General features: G+C 34.6%; 1 protein-coding gene across 1 annotated transcript in view; it reads right to left on the reverse strand.

The window, feature by feature from the left end:
* The window catches only part of PIGK (phosphatidylinositol glycan anchor biosynthesis class K), a 113748-nt gene that overhangs the window by 25818 nt on the left and 69572 nt on the right, over positions 1-18358 (reverse strand). The window contains exon 10 of the mRNA XM_058538326.1: positions 14048-14132. Coding sequence (XP_058394309.1) covers positions 14048-14132 — 85 coding nt within the window. The remainder of the gene's footprint in view (positions 1-14047; positions 14133-18358) is intronic.

The following is an 18358-nucleotide window of genomic DNA, read 5'->3' on the forward strand; positions in this document are numbered from 1 at the left end:
CATGAAAGGGGCTAGAAGTGAGGTAGAAGCATAAAGATTGTAGCAGATATTTGGAACATCTGCTACTGAAAATTGGAAAAAGACCTAACTAGATTTATTCAGCAGCATTTAACCCAGATAAAGCTGTCACTGTCTTCACTGTTATTGTCGTTGTCATCATCATCATCATCATATTTCCAATGTATGACTTGCAAAAGAAAGATTAAAATACTTGCCCAAGACCAGACAGTCATTAAGTGATAAAGTTTGGATTCAATTCCAGTTCACTTTATTACATTATGCAGTTTCCTAAAAAAATGCTGTAACAAACATAACAGTTTTAAACATAAATCTTTCTGTTCTAATCTAATTCCTTCTTCTGAATAAAATCATAGGGGTGGAATTACTATTATTATTTACAAATATACACACACTAACAAACTACTTTTCAGAAAGGCTGTATTAACTCACATTCCCATCAGCAATTTATAAGGATGCCCATCTCACCGCCTCTTCACCAATATCAACTACTCTCATTTTTAAAATCCTTACAAATACGGTGAAAACTGTTATCCGTTTGTTTTTATTTTGGAATACTTAATGACTAGCGAGGCTCACACTTCTCATTTCTAATACAGAAATTTAATATATCAGAAACAATGATGACAAATTTACAGATGGACAAAATTTTTCAAACTTACACAAAGTTGAAGAAATATCAGTATTGAAATATTGATCACTATTTTCAAACAGCTTTACAGTTTCATTTATTCCTTGAAAAGTGACACTTTTGGAAGTGATTGTCATAAATTATAATATGAAAGCTGAGGTTAATTTATATGAATTTAAAATCATATCCCAGTTGATATTAAAAGAATATCACATGACCTTCAAGTAGTTTTTCATTACTTGCCTTATGATGTGCATGAAAATAAATGAACAGTATATTATTTCTCACTAGACTTCAGTTTTAAAGTTGCTATGATTAGGGAAAGCTCTACAAGGTTTTAAAGCAATCTTAGTCAGTCTCTAGGCAGACAGAGTGATATGGATTCAGCAACTTCTTGATAAGTTTCCAGATATCGATAATTCAATAGGCACATTTTTAAAAAGAAGGTGTCAGAGATTTTCTACTTGATAGACATTTCAGTCAACCTTCAGTAAAGTTTAGCTATAATGAGGTAGGCATTACTGGAATAAAAAAAGATTAAAATGCCAAAATAGCTACAGTAAAACAAGATGAAGAAGAGTTATCATAAACGAGGACAGAAGAACTGAAAAATTATCCAAATCCATGTCATATAATGACAGAAGCTAGAATTGCAGCATCTAAGACAATATCTCAGAATGTAGAAAAGTGACAAGAGATTCTCAATTACACAGATTTTTAAATGTCACAATTAGAAGATTAAGAAACTGGACTTTACAAATAAAAGGTTCTATGGGCACATTGCAAACAATTACCTGCAGTGGTCCTCAACCTGAGGGGGCACTCCCTCCACGGGAGGGGAGGAGCTCAGAGCAGGGGAGGGCTCTGTTTGGTACCACAGTGGCTGAGCAGTGCTACTGGCAGCCAGCGTTTGGAAGGAACAGGGCTGCCAAGTATCCTGTAATGCACAGACCAGTCTTGCACAATGAAAGGACTGTCCCACTCAAATGCCAAGAATACCCCCAAAGAGAAACAATGGACAGAGCAGGAAACTATATGGACTGGTTATACTGGAAAAAATTATCTCTGGGATTAAAAAGGAATAACAAAGCATAGATGAAACAACATTTTACAAGATAAACTTCTATGTTTTAAGCCAGGGCCTGACAGGACACTCGCCAGTACTTCTCTCCAGTAAGCTGACTCTTTGATGAATACATAGCTCTATCGTAATCTCTGGGCAGCTTGTTTGAATCAAAGAGAATAGTAAGGTTACACGGTACCATCATCATGTACACTGTGCAGAGGTGCATTAAAAAATAGAGGTCTCGCAATCTACTAATCTTATAAAAATATTAAAGGATTTGTAAGAAGCCTTGTAATTGAAATAGGAGGATCCAGAGAAAGCCTGGAATATGGATAAGAACAGTGATAACATATCTCTGTCAAGGCAAAGTATTCATTGATTTATAAAAATTGAGTAAGGTCAAGTTTTTTAAGCACACATGGGTTTGTACCTTTGTTTACAGAGAGCCTTTGCCTTAGAGGAGGGTCTTGAATTAATGAAGAAGATAAAATTGTTTCCTGATGTTGAGTCCCCCTGAATTGAATCTCTTACTCATCTTAAATCCCAGGAAAGCATCTACTAAAAGCTCTCTAACCACGATGTTTAAATCATGCATATATTTGCTTGTTTAATATAGGAACAGGTGGACACAGTAAGATAAATTTAATTTCACAAATGGGGACAATAATCAGCAAGCCCAAGAACAGACAGCCTCATTGGAGCTTTAAATTCAGTTAGTATTTACTGAACTCACACCTTATCTTTGTTGCTTTCATAGCACAGTGTAGTCAACTGTATAAGAGCAAACCAGTGCACGAACATCCAGGTTCAAATCTTGGCTTTGCCATAGACCAGCTGTTTGATGTTCTACAAGTTGTCTCTTGTTCCTGTGCTAACACTTTGTTACGGTTTGTGTGTCTATATTCATGAGGGATACTGATCTGTGGTTTTCTTCTCTTCTGATGTTTTTGTCTTTGGTATTCAGAGTATACTGGCTTCATAAAATGAATTGAGAAGTATTCTCCCCTGCTCAATTTTCTGAGACTGTGTATTATTTTTTACTTAAATTTTTGATAGAATTCACTAGTGATGCCATCAGGGCCGAGATTTTTCTTTGTGTTAAGATTTTAATTTACAAATTCAATTGCTTAACTTGATAAAAGTCTATTCAGCTTTTCTATTTCTTTTTGAGTCAGTTTTAGTATTTATATTTTTCTAGGAATTTGTCCATTTCATCTAACTTGTCCAATTTGTTGGCATAAAGGTCTTTATAACATTTACTTACAATCCTTTGAATTTCTGAAGGCATTGTTGGGATGCCCCCTCTTTCATTCTTGATTTTGGTAATTTTTTTCTTCTGTCTGTTTTCTCAGTCAGTCTAGCAAAATGTGTTATCAATTTTGTTCATCTTTCCAAAGAAACAACTTATAGTTTCATTGACTTTTCTTTATTGTTTTTCATTTAATTTTTAAGTAAATTTTTATATTTAAAGTATTGCCTGAACATTATTCTAGAAGCTAACTGGTAACGTGAGCCTCATAACAAAAAATAACAGTCCCATCACTACTTCCTCTCCAATTCTCCTTCCTCACAGTTAACCATCTCAATTCTTTTTTTCTGTTTCTTCCAGTATTTACCTCCAATATTTCTAGATAACGTGCTTATACTGCTACTACTTGTTTTTCAAGCTTAGACATTATCTACTGATTTCCTATGCAAGATAAATTTGTTCCTTGACAGCGTCATGCTCCCTATCTCCCAACCTCCCGTCCAGTTCTCCTCCTCCTATCTTTCCTATGTAGTTATGCCATAATTTCTCTTAAAACAGTCAATTGTTTCATTATTATAACTATGTAACTATTGTTTGAGTTGAGCCACAAAAGTATACTCCAATTCTATATCTTTTCTTACACAACTATTTTCCCTAAAGTTAATAGTCGCTTCAATCTCCTGTTGGCTTAATTTTCTATGTAGCTATTACCAAATCTACTCTTAAGATATTACTAAATTTTCTCTTAGTACAGTTAAACACATCAGATAATTTATCATCATTCCACCACTCCCAGAGACAGTCATCTTGGAGCACGCCATCATCCTACTCCAGTCTGCACTCTTTTTTCCCCATTTTTATTGATACATAATTGAATTGTCCACACTCTTTAAAATTCTACAACAGCTGTCATCCTGAGACTTCCCTTCACATCGATCTGGGAATTTCACTAGCATTTCACCCTGATGGCTCAATCTCTTGTGTCCTGAAGGATGTTTTCAGTTTTTTGGGTGTATTCTTTCATTCAATGAATCATACTTCCAGTAACTTCTTGAAAATGGATGAATAGGGAAAAAAATATTTATTGATACTGAGAATATCTTTCCTGTATCATGATATTTGATGGATACTTTAGCAATGAATAGAATCTTAAATTGGAAATTATTTTCTCACATAATTTTGAAACATCACTCCACTGTTTTCTTGTTTTAAATGTTGCTATTGAGAAGTGTGATGACATTCTGATTCTTGTTCTTTTGATTGTGCTCTTTTTTTTTTTTCATTCTGTAAGTTTTTAAGATCTTTTTATATTTACTGTTCTAAAATTTCAAAATGATGTTCCTTGGTATGTAGTCTAATTGTTTCATAGTATTGAGCACTTAGTAAACCACTGAGTTCTGGAAAAGTTTTCTTGTATTACTTCCTTAATATACCCTGCTCTCTTTTTTTTTTTTTGTCCTCTTTTTTTAGTACTTTTATTAGTCAGATGTTGGACCTCATCAGTTATTGTCTAAATCTGTGAAGGGTCTGAAATTTTACCCTGCTTCCAAGGTAACAAGTTGGCCTAGAATAGTTTCACAGATATTGGCAAAAGACATAAGACTCCTGGGTCAGAGACAAAGGACTTATTACTCATGGCAGCATGAGCTTCATGCTTGTGTCAGTTCTCCTTGCCCCTAGAGTCCCATAGGGACAATGCAGTGGCAGGCCTACGTAGATGCCATGTACACAGCAAGTTTATGTAACAGACAAGGAATCCTCAGATTAGGAAATCCCAAATCTTTTATAAGAAGCTGCAACAAATCTGTCCAATCTTTGCCCTGGAGGGAGACATTATCTTTATTATAATAGCAAACAAATCTGCCCTTATCTCTGTCTTCCAAGGCTCTTCACTATACAAACATCTTTGACAAGACAATCCAGAAAAGCCTGTCAGTGCCTCTGCTCACAAGATGTACAGAAATATGAAAGACTCACATAGAATTGTCTACCAACAGTTATTCCTCCAATTTTCTTATGCTTTCTCTCCAATTTTCCTTCTCTTTTGTCTTTTTGTCCCACCTTTTGAGTGATTTCCTCAACTTTGCCTTCAAAACTCTCTATTGAAATTTTTATTTCTGCTCTCATAGTTTTAATTTCCAAGAGCTCTTCCTTGTTTTCTGAATATTCCTTTTCTGTATAGTATCCTGCTTCATAAATAAAATATCTTCTATTTCTTTCTGAGGCAGCAGTGGTGGTGGTTATTACGGTTTTCTTCTGTTCCTGGCATTGTCTGTATTTGCTAAGTTCCCTTTTTCCATTTGCTTATTTTGATCTTTGTTTTCATAATGAAGACATTCCCCAAAAGTCTGATGATCCTTGGTTGTATCTTCATGTTCAAGAGTGAGGAAATAAAACACTGATCACAAGCTCTTTATGCATTAGCAGCACTTATAAACCAGTGGGCTCACCAGTGGGGTGAACAAGCTGGGACTTGGCTATTAAACTGGGGTGGTGCAAATATCAAGATGAACATTACTTTTCTATTAGACTAGTATCTTCAGGGAGGAATTCTCCAATCTTCTGCTGATAGAATATATAGGCCTGGATGCCAGTGTTCTGAGAATTAAACAGGAGGAGGACACTGGGAGTGCCCCTTTGCACCCAACCTTGAAGGTGCTGGTGCCTCCTTTTCCAGCTTCTGCAGGACAAACTGGCTTCTTCTTACACGTCTCGCCCAGGACGAAAGTTAGGGTTCAGCTTTTTCACTCTGTTAAGTTAATTACCATTTGTTCAACTACTTTTATTCTTTCAATTTTTGTTGCCTCTCATCTACTATTCTCTCCTCTTCCATTCTCTTTCTCTTTGGGGGTTTATATATTTTTACATCTTTACTGTCACTTTAGTAGGGTTTTTCAAGAAAGAGAATAAACATGTATGTTCAACTGGCCATGTTTAAATAGTTCATAAACATATTTACAAATTTTGGTACAAATTACCATATTGTCCTCAATTTGTACCAATTTACACTCCTTTCCAGTGGTGTGTGTGCTCTGTCATTACTGAATATTACTACTTTTCATATCTTTGCTACTCTAAGAGATTTTTTCTTTTTTTTTTTTTTTTTTGTGAGGAAGATCAGCCCTGAGCTAACATCCATGCCCATCTTCCTCTACTTTATATGGGATGCCGCCACAGCATGGTTTGACAAGCAGTACGTCGGTGCACGTCCAGGATCTGAACCTGTGAACCTTGGGCCACCGAAGCGGAGCATGTGCACTTAACGGCTGCGCCACCAGGCCGGCCTCTAAGAGATTTTTTTAAATGGCACATTATAGTTGAAATAAACAATTCTTAGATTATTAATGAATATTAACATGTTTTCATCAGTTTGGTAGCCATTTTTATTTCAACTTCTGAGGCATGTCTATATACGTTCTTTGCTGCTTTTCCATTGGAGTGTTAGGTTTTTTCCTTATCACTTTGTAAAAGGTCTTTATACATAAAGATAGTAATTCTGTGAGGAAAATATTTTTCCACTTTGATATTTGTCTTTTCATTTCGATGTACGTAAGTTTTACATTTTTACAAAGTCAAATATGTCAATTTTCCTTTGTAGTTTTTGCCATTATTTTTACACTTAGAAAGTCCTTACCCACAAATATTTACCAACATACTTTTCTAATTGTTTTGATGTTTTCCATTTTTTGCATTGATCTATAATCCAAATAGAATTTACTTTTTCCATGTGTTATAAAGCAAGAATCTAGTCTTTTCCCCCAAAAAACTTAATCACTTGTCTCAGCATCATTTATGGAATAATCCTTTAATTTCCCACTGATCTGTAATGTGACCTTTATCATTTATATAATCCATATACATACTGAGGTTTCCAGTCTATCTAGGAGACCTACTCTATCAATTCTTCTCGGATCTATTCTGCACATAAGACTTACCCACATTTTTGTATCAGTGCCACTTTGCATAACTAAACACTACAAGCCTAAATATTTTAATATCTGCCAGGGCCAACAAAATTAATTCTTGACAAAAAATTTTAAAAATAAAACACATGCCTAACTAGATGAGACTAAAGAAAAAGTGTTATGATAATAACAGCTAAATTGCAGATATTGGTTCATTACTGACCTTTTCACTTTTCAGTACATTTCTAAAATATTTTACTTCAAAGGAAGTTTAAGTAACATGTGTATTTGAGACTACACTGATATATATTCCTAACTACATACAAATTTCTCTTTTTAGAAGACTTTTGTGTCTGATTATTTTTTTAAATCCCTAGTTGTCATTATTTTATAACTCAATAAACTCTACATAGCGTTAATCAACTTTTATGTTTACAAATTAAAGTGAAATGAACCCACTAATTCCAGAAAAAAACCAAAAAACTTATCTGACCCTTCTGCATGCAATTCTTTTTACAAAGAAGAAAAAATACCAACTTTCCATCAAAGTACCATAGTACAGTCACATATTTCAAGTCTTAATCCTAAATTTAAGATATTTTTAAAAATTGGTTTAATTTTAAAATTAACATCTGTGAAGTAAATGTAAAATTACATATATAGAAAAATAATCCTGTCTCAGTAAGAGAGTTCTATACCTGCCTTCCTAGTAAACAGATTAAGAGAAAAAATAATCACCTTTAAAGAGAAATTACCAGCATAAGGATACAAGGTTAACCAAACCACATTCTTTGTCTGTATTTTTCTATTTATTCATAATATTCTAAGTCCTAACAAACTTAATAAATCCTTAAAAGGATTAGTTGTACTTTCATATATGGTAATGCTCCTTACATTAGCAATTGCAATTTACACTTTCCCATGATTTGTACATTTTTATTTTGTTGCAGGACCACTAGATTGCCTAAATTGTTAACATAATGAATCCTACAATTTGTATACCTACTCAGAAATGTTTAATAAATACTACCATTGTTGGCTATGAAAGGAACCTGAGTATCATAAATTAGGTTTGTCAACAAACTCTTTGTGACCTTTAGAGATCTCCTAACTCTCTTTGCTTCTTAGTCAGTATGTCAAAGACCCCTAAATTCAACAATCAATGGTCACCATACTTATCCAGTGTCTACTATGTATCAGACTCTGCATTTAATTCACTTGCCAAAGAAGGAATGAAATAGAAGGAAATATGAGGGAAAGGGGCAAGAAAGAAAAGTGAGAAAGTCAGAAGACAGAAGAGGAGGAAAAGGAGAAGGAATGACAACAAATGAGAAGCTGGTCTTTCCCATTACCTACTCTGTTCTCTTCCTCTAACATTGCCAGAGCTATGCAGCCATGTAGAGAGATGATATATTAAGTATTAACAGACAGGCTATGCACACCAGCCATCTCAGTGATTACCAGAAGAAATAAATGCCAATTCAAAACCATACAATGTAACAGTATATCTCAGTGGAGGAACACCTTGAAGCTCTCAGTGCCATGAAGACATGTCAAATACTCCCTATTACCTAAACTGTGATTCCATCACCCCAGGAAGGAGTGGAAGAGCGTGAAAATCCTGGGTGTGAGTGACTAGATTAAATTTTCTACCATTAGGCAGAAACAGGGAGAGGAAAGATGTTAGTTGACAAAAAAATAAATCCAATTATAAAAAAATATAGAAAAATATGTATTTGCCCCAGTGAATTTTGGCTTCTGAATCTCATACGTGCCATATCAACTGTACTGAGGGGCATCCATATGTTTCCAATTTGTTGTGGCCACAAGTAAGGCTGCTATAAATATCATTGTACTGAGATTCTTATATAATAGTACTTTTATTTATATATTAGTAGTACGAGCTAGATTCTTATGAGTGGAACCATTGGGTTGAAAGTTATATACAAATGTGAAGAGATGTTGCAAGATGGCCTTCTAAAAAGGTAGAAATAATTCAGATATCTACCAACAAGGTACACAAGTACCTTTCCCTAGCACCTCTGCCAGAAATGAGTGATTGTAATTTTTAAAATATCTTTATTGAGATATAATTAATATACCATAAAACTGATCCTTTTAAAGTGTACAATTCAATGGTTTCAGTATATTCACAAAGCCAGGCAATGATCACTACTAAGTTTAGAACATTTTTATCATTCCGAAAAAAGAAACCCTGTACCCATTTAGAAGTCAGTCCCCATTCCCTCACCTCATCCCAGTCCTAAGCAACCACTAATCCACTTTCTGTCTCTAAAGATTTGCCCATTCTGGACATTTCATATAAATGGAACCATACAATATGTGGTCTTTTGTGACTGGCTTCTTTTATGTAACATACTGTTTTCAAGGTTCATCCATGTTGTAGCACGTATCAGTACTTCATTCCTTTTATCAATGAATGGTATTCCACTGTATGGATATACTATATTTTATTTATCCATTCATCAGTTGATGGACATTTGGGTTGTTTCCAATTCTTGGCTATTATGAATAATGCTGCTATTATCATTCATGTGCAAGTTTCTGTGTGGATACATGTTTTTATACACCTAGGGTATAATCATCGGATTATATGGTAACTCCATGTTTAACCTTTTGAGGAACTGCCCAACTGTTCTCCAAAGTGTGATTTTAATTTTTGCCAGTTTGACAGGTATAAAATAATTTTATTGAATTTGTATTGTGCACTTCCTTTACTGAGTTTGAGGTTCTTTTCTTTCATTCATTGGCCATTCAGATCTGTTTTTTTCTGAACTGCTTTTCATCTCTTTTGTCTTTTCTTTCTACCGAGTTGTTTTGTTTGCCTTTTTTAAACTTCCAAGATTTCTGAATATATTTTAAATATTAACCAATTTACTGTTGTCTTCTACGTAAACATTTCATCTTGATTTTAACATTAGTTTTTTAACATTGTAGTATCTTGTGTTGTATAAAATATTCCATTTTTATGGAGCTGAACATATCTTCTGGGTTATTGTGTTCATTAAGGTCTTCGCTCCTTCCAGATTATAAATGCAGTTGCCTAAATTTTCTTCTAAAATTATTTATTTATTTATTTTACTTGGTCTTTAATCTATACAAAATTTTCTTCATATATAACATGAAATAGAACTTTAACCATTTTCCTAGTGAAATATCATCTTAATCATATATTAAATGATCAGATATAGTGAATTTTTTCTCTGGATTCTCTATTCTAGTGTCTTTCAAGCCACAGGTCAAGACTATTTGTTGCTTTTGAAATCAACTTAGCAGGCTTTATTTGGTATTTTAAAAAATAGAAAACAGAAAAATAAAATATCAGTGTGCATCATATGTAATGAAGGTAAATGTTTCATGAAACTTTTTTTTTTTTTTTTGGTGAGGAGGACCAGCCCTGAGCTAACATCCGATGCCAATCCTCCTCTTTTTTGCTGAGGAAGACTGGCCTTGGGCTAACATCCGTGCCCATCTTCCTCCACTTTATATGGGACGCTGCCACAGCATGGCTTAACAAGCAGTGCGTTGGTGCACGCCCGGGATCCGAACCAGCGAACCCAGGACCACCGCAGCTGAGCATGCGCACTTAACCGCTTGCGCCACCAGGCCTGCCCCACATGAAACTTTTATTTCTGTTTTTTAACACACATACAAACACATACATCAAGGGTCATTATGTATGTAAAATGTATTTCTTATTGTGAATTATAATAAAGTTTGAAATCCACTCTTCCATTGTGCTCCATTAATTCATCTGTCTAGTCTTTTGTCCGTATCATATTTATCTAATTATAGAGGCTGTGTTCTGATATCTGGTAAGGCAGGTGCAACTCTCTTTTTACATAAATTGTTTGGCTATTATTGGATATTTGTTCTTTCACATGAATTATGTGGTCATTTTTTTCCTAACACTAAAAAAAAACAAAACTTAGAGCCAGCCCGGTGGCGTAGCACTTAAGTTCACGGGCTACGCTTTGGAGGCCCAGGGTTCGCAGGTTCAGATCCCTGGCACAGACGTACGCACCCCTCATCAAGCCATGCTGTGACTTGATCCCATATACACAAGAGAGGAAGATGGGCACAGATGTTAGCTCAGGGCTAATCTTCCTCAGCTACAAGAGGAAGACTGGCAACAGATTAGCTCAGGGCCAATCTTCCCCACCAAAAAAAACCCCAAAAAACAAACTTGCTTCCATTCTAATGAGAACCGCTAATTTGGGAGAAATTATACTTTTATGATATTAAATTCTTCACCACATCAAGTATTTGGTATGTCTTTCTGTTTGTGAAACATGGTATATTTCCAAGATTCTTGTTATACAGGACCTAGAGTTTACTTGTTAAATTTACTCCTAAGTTTTTTATAGTTCTTTTGACTGTTGTAAAAGAAAATTTTTCCCATTTCCATTCTGTGCACTTATTGCAAATATAGAGAAGCTATCACTTTTATTTATTTATATCTGGCTATCTCACCAGATTCTTTTATTAATTCTATTGTTTATAACTTGAGTCTCTTGGGTTTCCTAGATGTATTTGCTAGCACTTCTAAAAAATACCAAATAATTTGGCAGTATAAAATGGCAATATTGAGAATCTTGCCTAGCCCCTGACTGTAAAATGCAGTTTAAATAACATACACAAGAAATTAATTGCTCAGATGACTGAGACCCATTCCCCTCTCTTCTATTTCTCAAGATGTTCCTCATGCTAATAGCTCCTGTCCCTGCTCCTCCTCTCCTGCAGCTTCTAAACTGTGCTACTGGTGAGAGACTCTGGCTTCTGATGTCTGGGTAATAGAGAAAAGAGGTGCTCCTGGCTCTCAATGTACCATTAAAAATACATACCCATCCATTCAGATAAATGCATACATAGCACAAGGCAGATGCTGAAAGGAATATCAAGAAACCAAGAATGTCCGGAAAGACAATCAAATAGGAGATACAAGACGTGAAAAAATAACATTATTTCAAATACAAATGATACATGCTCCAAAATGGGCACAGATAAAACATGATTCAAGATTAGAGGAAAAATAGTTACTTATAGTGTAAAACAGTTACAGGTAGAGGTTAGATATATACTATACTAAATCTATAATTTAGATATATTACAGATTAAAAAGCTTTTGTGGGATTGGCTGAACCTAATTATCACATGTATTACTATTCTCTTAGGGGAAAAAAATAAGTGGACTTCTAGCAACAAAACTCATATGTTTCTTAAAGACCACTGGACAGACAATGGTAACAGTCCCAATGCTGCAGTACTGTCAGGAAAGGGAAATAAGAGGAACAGAGTCTGGTTCAATAACGACCCTTCCTGATTAACCCCTGAGAACAGAGTAACTCTATTCAACAAACATAAAAGAAATTCCTATCATGCAAATTTCTTAAAAATCAAAATTTTCTAAACTCAGATACTACAGATTTTAATTATAATGTTTATGATTTGGTGTTAAAATTAATACAGCTTCTTATACTGCCAAAAATATCACAATAAAAATTCTCACCAGGGTCAAAAATGTGCATCTTTGAATTCATGTGGCGTATAACAGGAAAATGCAGCTGTTACATAAACCACAGCTCATTGGTGCACTCCTGGTATAAAAACATGACTGACACTTCATCTGATCAACCACCTGAAAGGTTAATTCTCGCTTCCTGTTTCAGATTTTATTCTAGGTGAACTGTTCTGGGCAGCTTCTATTTACCTATTCTGAACAAACCACAGACTGTTTCATTGCTCACTCTTACTGTTAAGAACACATTGACTTGCTGCCGGCTCTGCTGTTTAATTCATTTATGCTGAGAGTCAGGCATGAAGACAGAATTTAAATGTGACATTTGCAGGCTGTTAGGTCATTCAAGCTCTGACAGTGCTAGGGAATTCCTGACATATAAACTGGACCTGTACCAAGCACAGATAGGCTTCTCAAAGGGGCAAATTTCTGACCATTTTTTGTAATTTGTTGCAGAATTTTAATATTAAATTTTAATGTCAATGAAAAGATCTATATAGCCAATATTTTAAAGTAAAAGCCTGTTTCTTTTAATAGGCGTTTTCAAACCAGTACTTCCTCTAATCAACCCCTATCAGCTAAATAAAAATTCTTTTTTGTGTGTGTGTGAGGAAGATCAGCCCTGAGCTAACATCCGATGCCAATCCTCCTCTTTTTGCTGAGGAAGATTGGCCCTGGGCTAACATCCGTGCCCATCTTCCTCTACTTTATATGGGATGCTGCCCCAGCATGGCTTGACAAGTCCCAGCATGGCTTGACAAGCGTGTGTGGGTGCACGCCCAGGATCCAAAACTGCGAACCCTGAGCCACCAAAGCAGAGCGCGCGCACTTAACTGCTGCGCCACTGGGCCGGCCCCAAAAATTCTTTTGATTGACAAAGACATATGGAAATACTCATAATAATAAACATTCATTAAAATTCCAAGAAATTCTGACATTTACAGGCTTTTAATACTTCCTATAATCTACAGATTCTAAAAAATCTGTTAGATCTAAAGACCATAACTCTTGTCAACAGACCATTTAAAATTCTTAGATTCTGGCCCAGCAGGGCACACTTTTATATGCTGTCAAAATTACAGTACAAAATCTAAGTTTAAGTACTTACCACACTGCCTTCTCTAAGACTATAGTTATGTAGAAGGGATGATAGAGTCATTATAATTGGAAATGAAAAAATTGCCCACATGACATTTAGAATTGTACTTTACAAGAGCTGATAATGGGGTGGAGTGGAAGAAGTAGGGAAAGATTGTTTTCTCATTTTACCTACTCAAAAAAATTACACCAAATGATATTTTTTCAGCTTTTTCCTTGTCACTAACAAGTACTATATACAATGGTTCAAATGAAAGTTTTTTGAAATTAAGTCTTATTGTTAACTAATGCACAAAAGATAATTCTGATTTTACCCTGTATTTTATATAAGTAAGAATTCTACTATTACACAGCAAGTAGCCTTTTAATATTGTGCTTTGAATGAGACTTCCAGCCATAATAGGTGGAGTCTAAATAGGAATAGACGGCCTGGAATGCCTTTCAGCTATAGCACATTGATTGTGAAAAACCTAACAAAAGCAATTACTTTTCAGAGATTAAAAATCTTGTTTCTTTCAAAAGAATAAAATGGAAAGCAAACCTGGTGTATTATCTGAGCTACAGGAAGTTGCTCGGCATATTTCAGAGGTTCCATTAGTTCTTCATCCATCTGGTCTTCCTTATGGCTAGAAAAAAGAAATTAAAAAACACAAAGCTAAGGTAAATACTATTTTAAATACAGCAAATATTTAAATATGCTAAATATGAAATATATTAAAAAATATATATTTAATGTTTTTCAAATAATCAGTATTTATCAATAATCTATGAAAAACCACCTAATAATTTTTAAATGACATAACTATAAATGCATTCACATTGCATTTAATTACTATGTAATAAGATTAGCTGACATCAGCTAATATTCTCAGATCCTGTCTTTCATTCTGAGACTTAAAAATGTTTAGGAACTACCTGTTCATAGGGTGTGCTTCGTAATCACAGCATTTAAAAGTCTTCAAAACCTGGCTCCAACCACATTCAAGCCTCATCTCCAGCAACTCCTTCTCTATATACCGGGCTATTGTTTCAGCAGTATCCAACTACCGGCCACCCGCCACTGGGCCTTGCAGCCCTATGACTCTTTTCATTCTGTTTCCTGTTCAGACCAACCACCAATTCCTTCTTTGTTTACTCTTCTTTCAAATATAATAATTTATTTAGATCCATCTAGGTACATTTTTTTACCTCCTTGAAGACAAAAAACATGTCTTATTCTTCTTTGTAGATCCAATGTTTACCAAAAAATAAAGACTCAATAAATGTTTGCTGAATGAATATATGAATAAAATGAAGACAACAATAACTCTCAGAGAAGTTATTTTATATGAAAAATATTTTCTTTACTACCTGCATTTACAATGAGATAGAGTTGACATAATACATACCTAATACAGTATAAAATAGTAAAGTGCAAAGTAGGAATAAAAAATAAACCTCCCCAAATGAAGAGAATTAGAAAAAATGTTTTTAAAATATTATTGACCCTTTTCGAAATAGCAAACATTAGATTTCAAAACAATAAGACCTAAACATATTTAAATTTTCTTTTACCTTTTTTCTGTAAATTACACATCAACTTATCAATTTAAAAATTAAATTTTAAAAATTGAAACCTTGAATTATCTTGAAAAATAATCAAACAAGACTGGTCTAAGCCTCTAGGGCTGTAGTTAAGGAAACCGATGATGAGAAATCTGGAATCTCTCTCAAGAAAAAGGCAGATATACAAATAAGGACCAAATTTTGCACATGATTTAAGAGCTTAAAGAACCTCTTAGCTAGGTAAAAGTTTGTGTATACTTTGTAGAATTAGCATATAAATAATCAATTTGGGGGAACTTTAAAGACTTTCACTAACGATGAAAAAAAATTATGTCAAAACATTGTTTTATAGGGGCAGAAAGCAGAAGTGGTTGCCAGGAGCAAAAGAGGGGAGAATGAGGTTTTATTGTTTAATGAGTAGAGTTTCAGTCCTGAAAGACAAACAAAGTTCTGGATGTGGTGGTGGTGATGGTTACATTATAACATTATGTGCTTAATGCCACTGAACTGTATACTTAAAAATGGTTAGAATGGTAAATTTTATATTAGGTATATGTAATGGGATGAATTGTGTCCCCAAAACTCGTATGTTGAAGCCCTGACCTCAAGCACCTCAGAATGTGACTGTATTTGTAGATGGGGTCTTTAAAGAGGTAATTAAGGTTAAATGAGGTCATTAGGGTAGGCCCTAATCCAATATGATACTGTCCTAAGAAGAGCAGATTAGGACATAGAGACAGAGGACACAGAGATAGACTAAAGTCCATGTGAAGACACTGGGGACACACACACACACACGACGTGGCCATCTATAAGTTAAGGAGAGAGGCCTTAGAAGAAACCAATTCTGCTGACACCTTGGTCTTGGACTCCTAGCCTTCAGAATTGTGAGGAAATAAATTTCTGTTGTTTAAGCCACCCAATCTGTGGTACTTCGCTATGGCAGTCCTCGAAAATTAATATGGTATATTTACCACAATTAAACATAAAATACAATAAACACTCATTGACCAAAAAAACCCCTACATTATTTTAAAACATTTCACAATATACATTTAAAAAGTCTATCTACATTTTTAGGTATATAAAACACGTACCAAGAAACAAAAGGAAAATAGATATATTGAATATCATCAAAATTTAAAACTTTTGTGCTTCAAAGGAAACTATCAAGAAAGTGAAAAAAGAACCCACAGAATGGGAGAAAATTTTCGCAAATCATATATCTGAAAAAGGATTTGTATCAAGAATATATAAATAACTATTACGACTCAATAATAAAAGATAAATAATTCAATTAAAAAATTTTCCTCCCTCATCAAGGATATTTCTAAGTGAAACTGACATATTTGTGCACTTATGTGTTTCTTTTTCACTGTGTGGCTGTGGTGGGGACGAACACAATGACTACTACTCAGAACAGTTAGGTGCTACCGCCGTGATTCCTGTGATGGCACCAGCAGTCGCAATAAATATCTGCTGAAAAAAATAAATGAAGATTAAATCACTGAAGTAATTCTAAGAATATATAGAAATACGAAAAAGCCACTCTTCGTTGTTTATTCCAAAAATCTAAAGTAACAATGTATAAGATGGAATACATTTTACTTACAAAATGTCTCTCAGTCAATATAAAAGGTACAAAAATATTGGAAATCTAGCAATTTGTTTTGGGTGACTTTTTTTTTTTTTTTTTTTTTTTTTTGTGAGGAGATCAGCCCTGTGCTAACATCTGCCAATCCTCCTCTTTTTTTGCTGAGGAAGACGGCCCTGGGCTAACATCTGTGCCCATCTTCCTCCACTTTACATGGGACGCCACCACAGCATGGCTTGCCAAGCAGTGTGTCGGTGCGCGCCCGGGATCCGAACCAGCAAACCCCGGGCCGCCGCAGCGGAGCGCGCGCACTTAACCGCTTGCGCCACCGGGCCGGCCCCTGGGTGACTTTTTTTTAAATGCCAAGTAGTTGCTATGCAAAGTTCCAAACAAGTTTCTATATTTTATTTGTTTTTTACTTTTTCTGAACCGTTTGAAAGTTGCAGAATGACGATTCATACTTCACTTCAGTATGCATCAACCAAGGATAGGTTTGAAAATTTTCTTAATAACCGCAGGACATTTTTAATCGTGGGTATCACTATGGACTTAGGAGTTTTTTACTTATTCAGTGTTTTACAATAAATTAAAATTATTACTCATTTGGAATTTCTTAAAAATGTTTGTCCATCATTTTCTTGCTTTATATGTTGCTGTGTGATGTCAAGCTGGTTTTATTTCCAGTTTAATTATTTTCATTTTTAATTTATTTTAAATTTTTTAATTATTATTTTTTGGCTTGCAGGCTCAAGTGGTCTTTTTTTCCTTTTATTTTAAGGTTTAATACCAGGATATAGGATATAGCTAAGAGTCAGTTGTTCTAGATCAATTCTCCCAGGAACAAAGGAGTCCTTTTAATATGGAAATTCAGATCTCTTTGTATTTCAGAAAAGTTTTTTTAATCATAATTTTAAATATTTCTGTTCATTTTCCATTTGTTTTTCTAGTTCAAGTTCTTGAACAAAATATATTGGATTTTCTCTATCACTTTCTCTCTGATCCTTTTATCTCTCTTATTTCAGTTTCATTTTCTTGACTCTTTCATTTCTATTCTTTATGTATCTTATGGAACTTTTGGCAGTATCTATCTTCCTTGGTACCATGTAATTAAGTTTTCATTTCTGAAATGATTTTTGTCTTTTTCCGTCACTTTCTTTCCAGAGTTCAGTCAGCTGCTGTTTCATACATCTTCCTTTTGTTTGTCCACTGCAATTGTGAGTTTTGGAGTGTCTGATTCATGGTGTCCTTTCATAATGCAATTGCTTGTTTAATATAGGTTATTTATGCTTGAGTGTTGTGTTTCAGTTTTCCTGTTTTGTGATTTTTCTTTCTTTTTATTTTTCCTTTTACTCTCTCTCCCACCTCTCTTTCTCTCTCTCTCTCTCTCTGTGAGTTGAAAAGAGTCGATTTTAATTTTCTGTTTTCTTATAGCAACTTTGTACAGATGCTGGCTTTTTTTCCTGTTGAAGATTACTTGTACTGGTTTGTTTCAGGATCAGCAACAGCAAGTTATCTTGTGATGGGGGAAGAAGGGAGATAAGTTGGCTTATTGGGTTTTCAGTTCAAGAGCACCCTCCTCTGTGGCTAGACTGAAGTGTAGTTTCTTCAATAAATGGTACTTTTTGTGGTGGTGGTGGAAACAGTTTTTTTTTTTTTTTTCATTTATTTCCTTTAGACCTTTATCTTTAGCTGCTCCTTTCTTTCTCTTCACCA

Source organism: Diceros bicornis, chromosome 4, assembly GCF_020826845.1.
Source record: "Diceros bicornis minor isolate mBicDic1 chromosome 4, mDicBic1.mat.cur, whole genome shotgun sequence".
Lineage (NCBI taxonomy): Eukaryota > Metazoa > Chordata > Mammalia > Perissodactyla > Rhinocerotidae > Diceros > Diceros bicornis.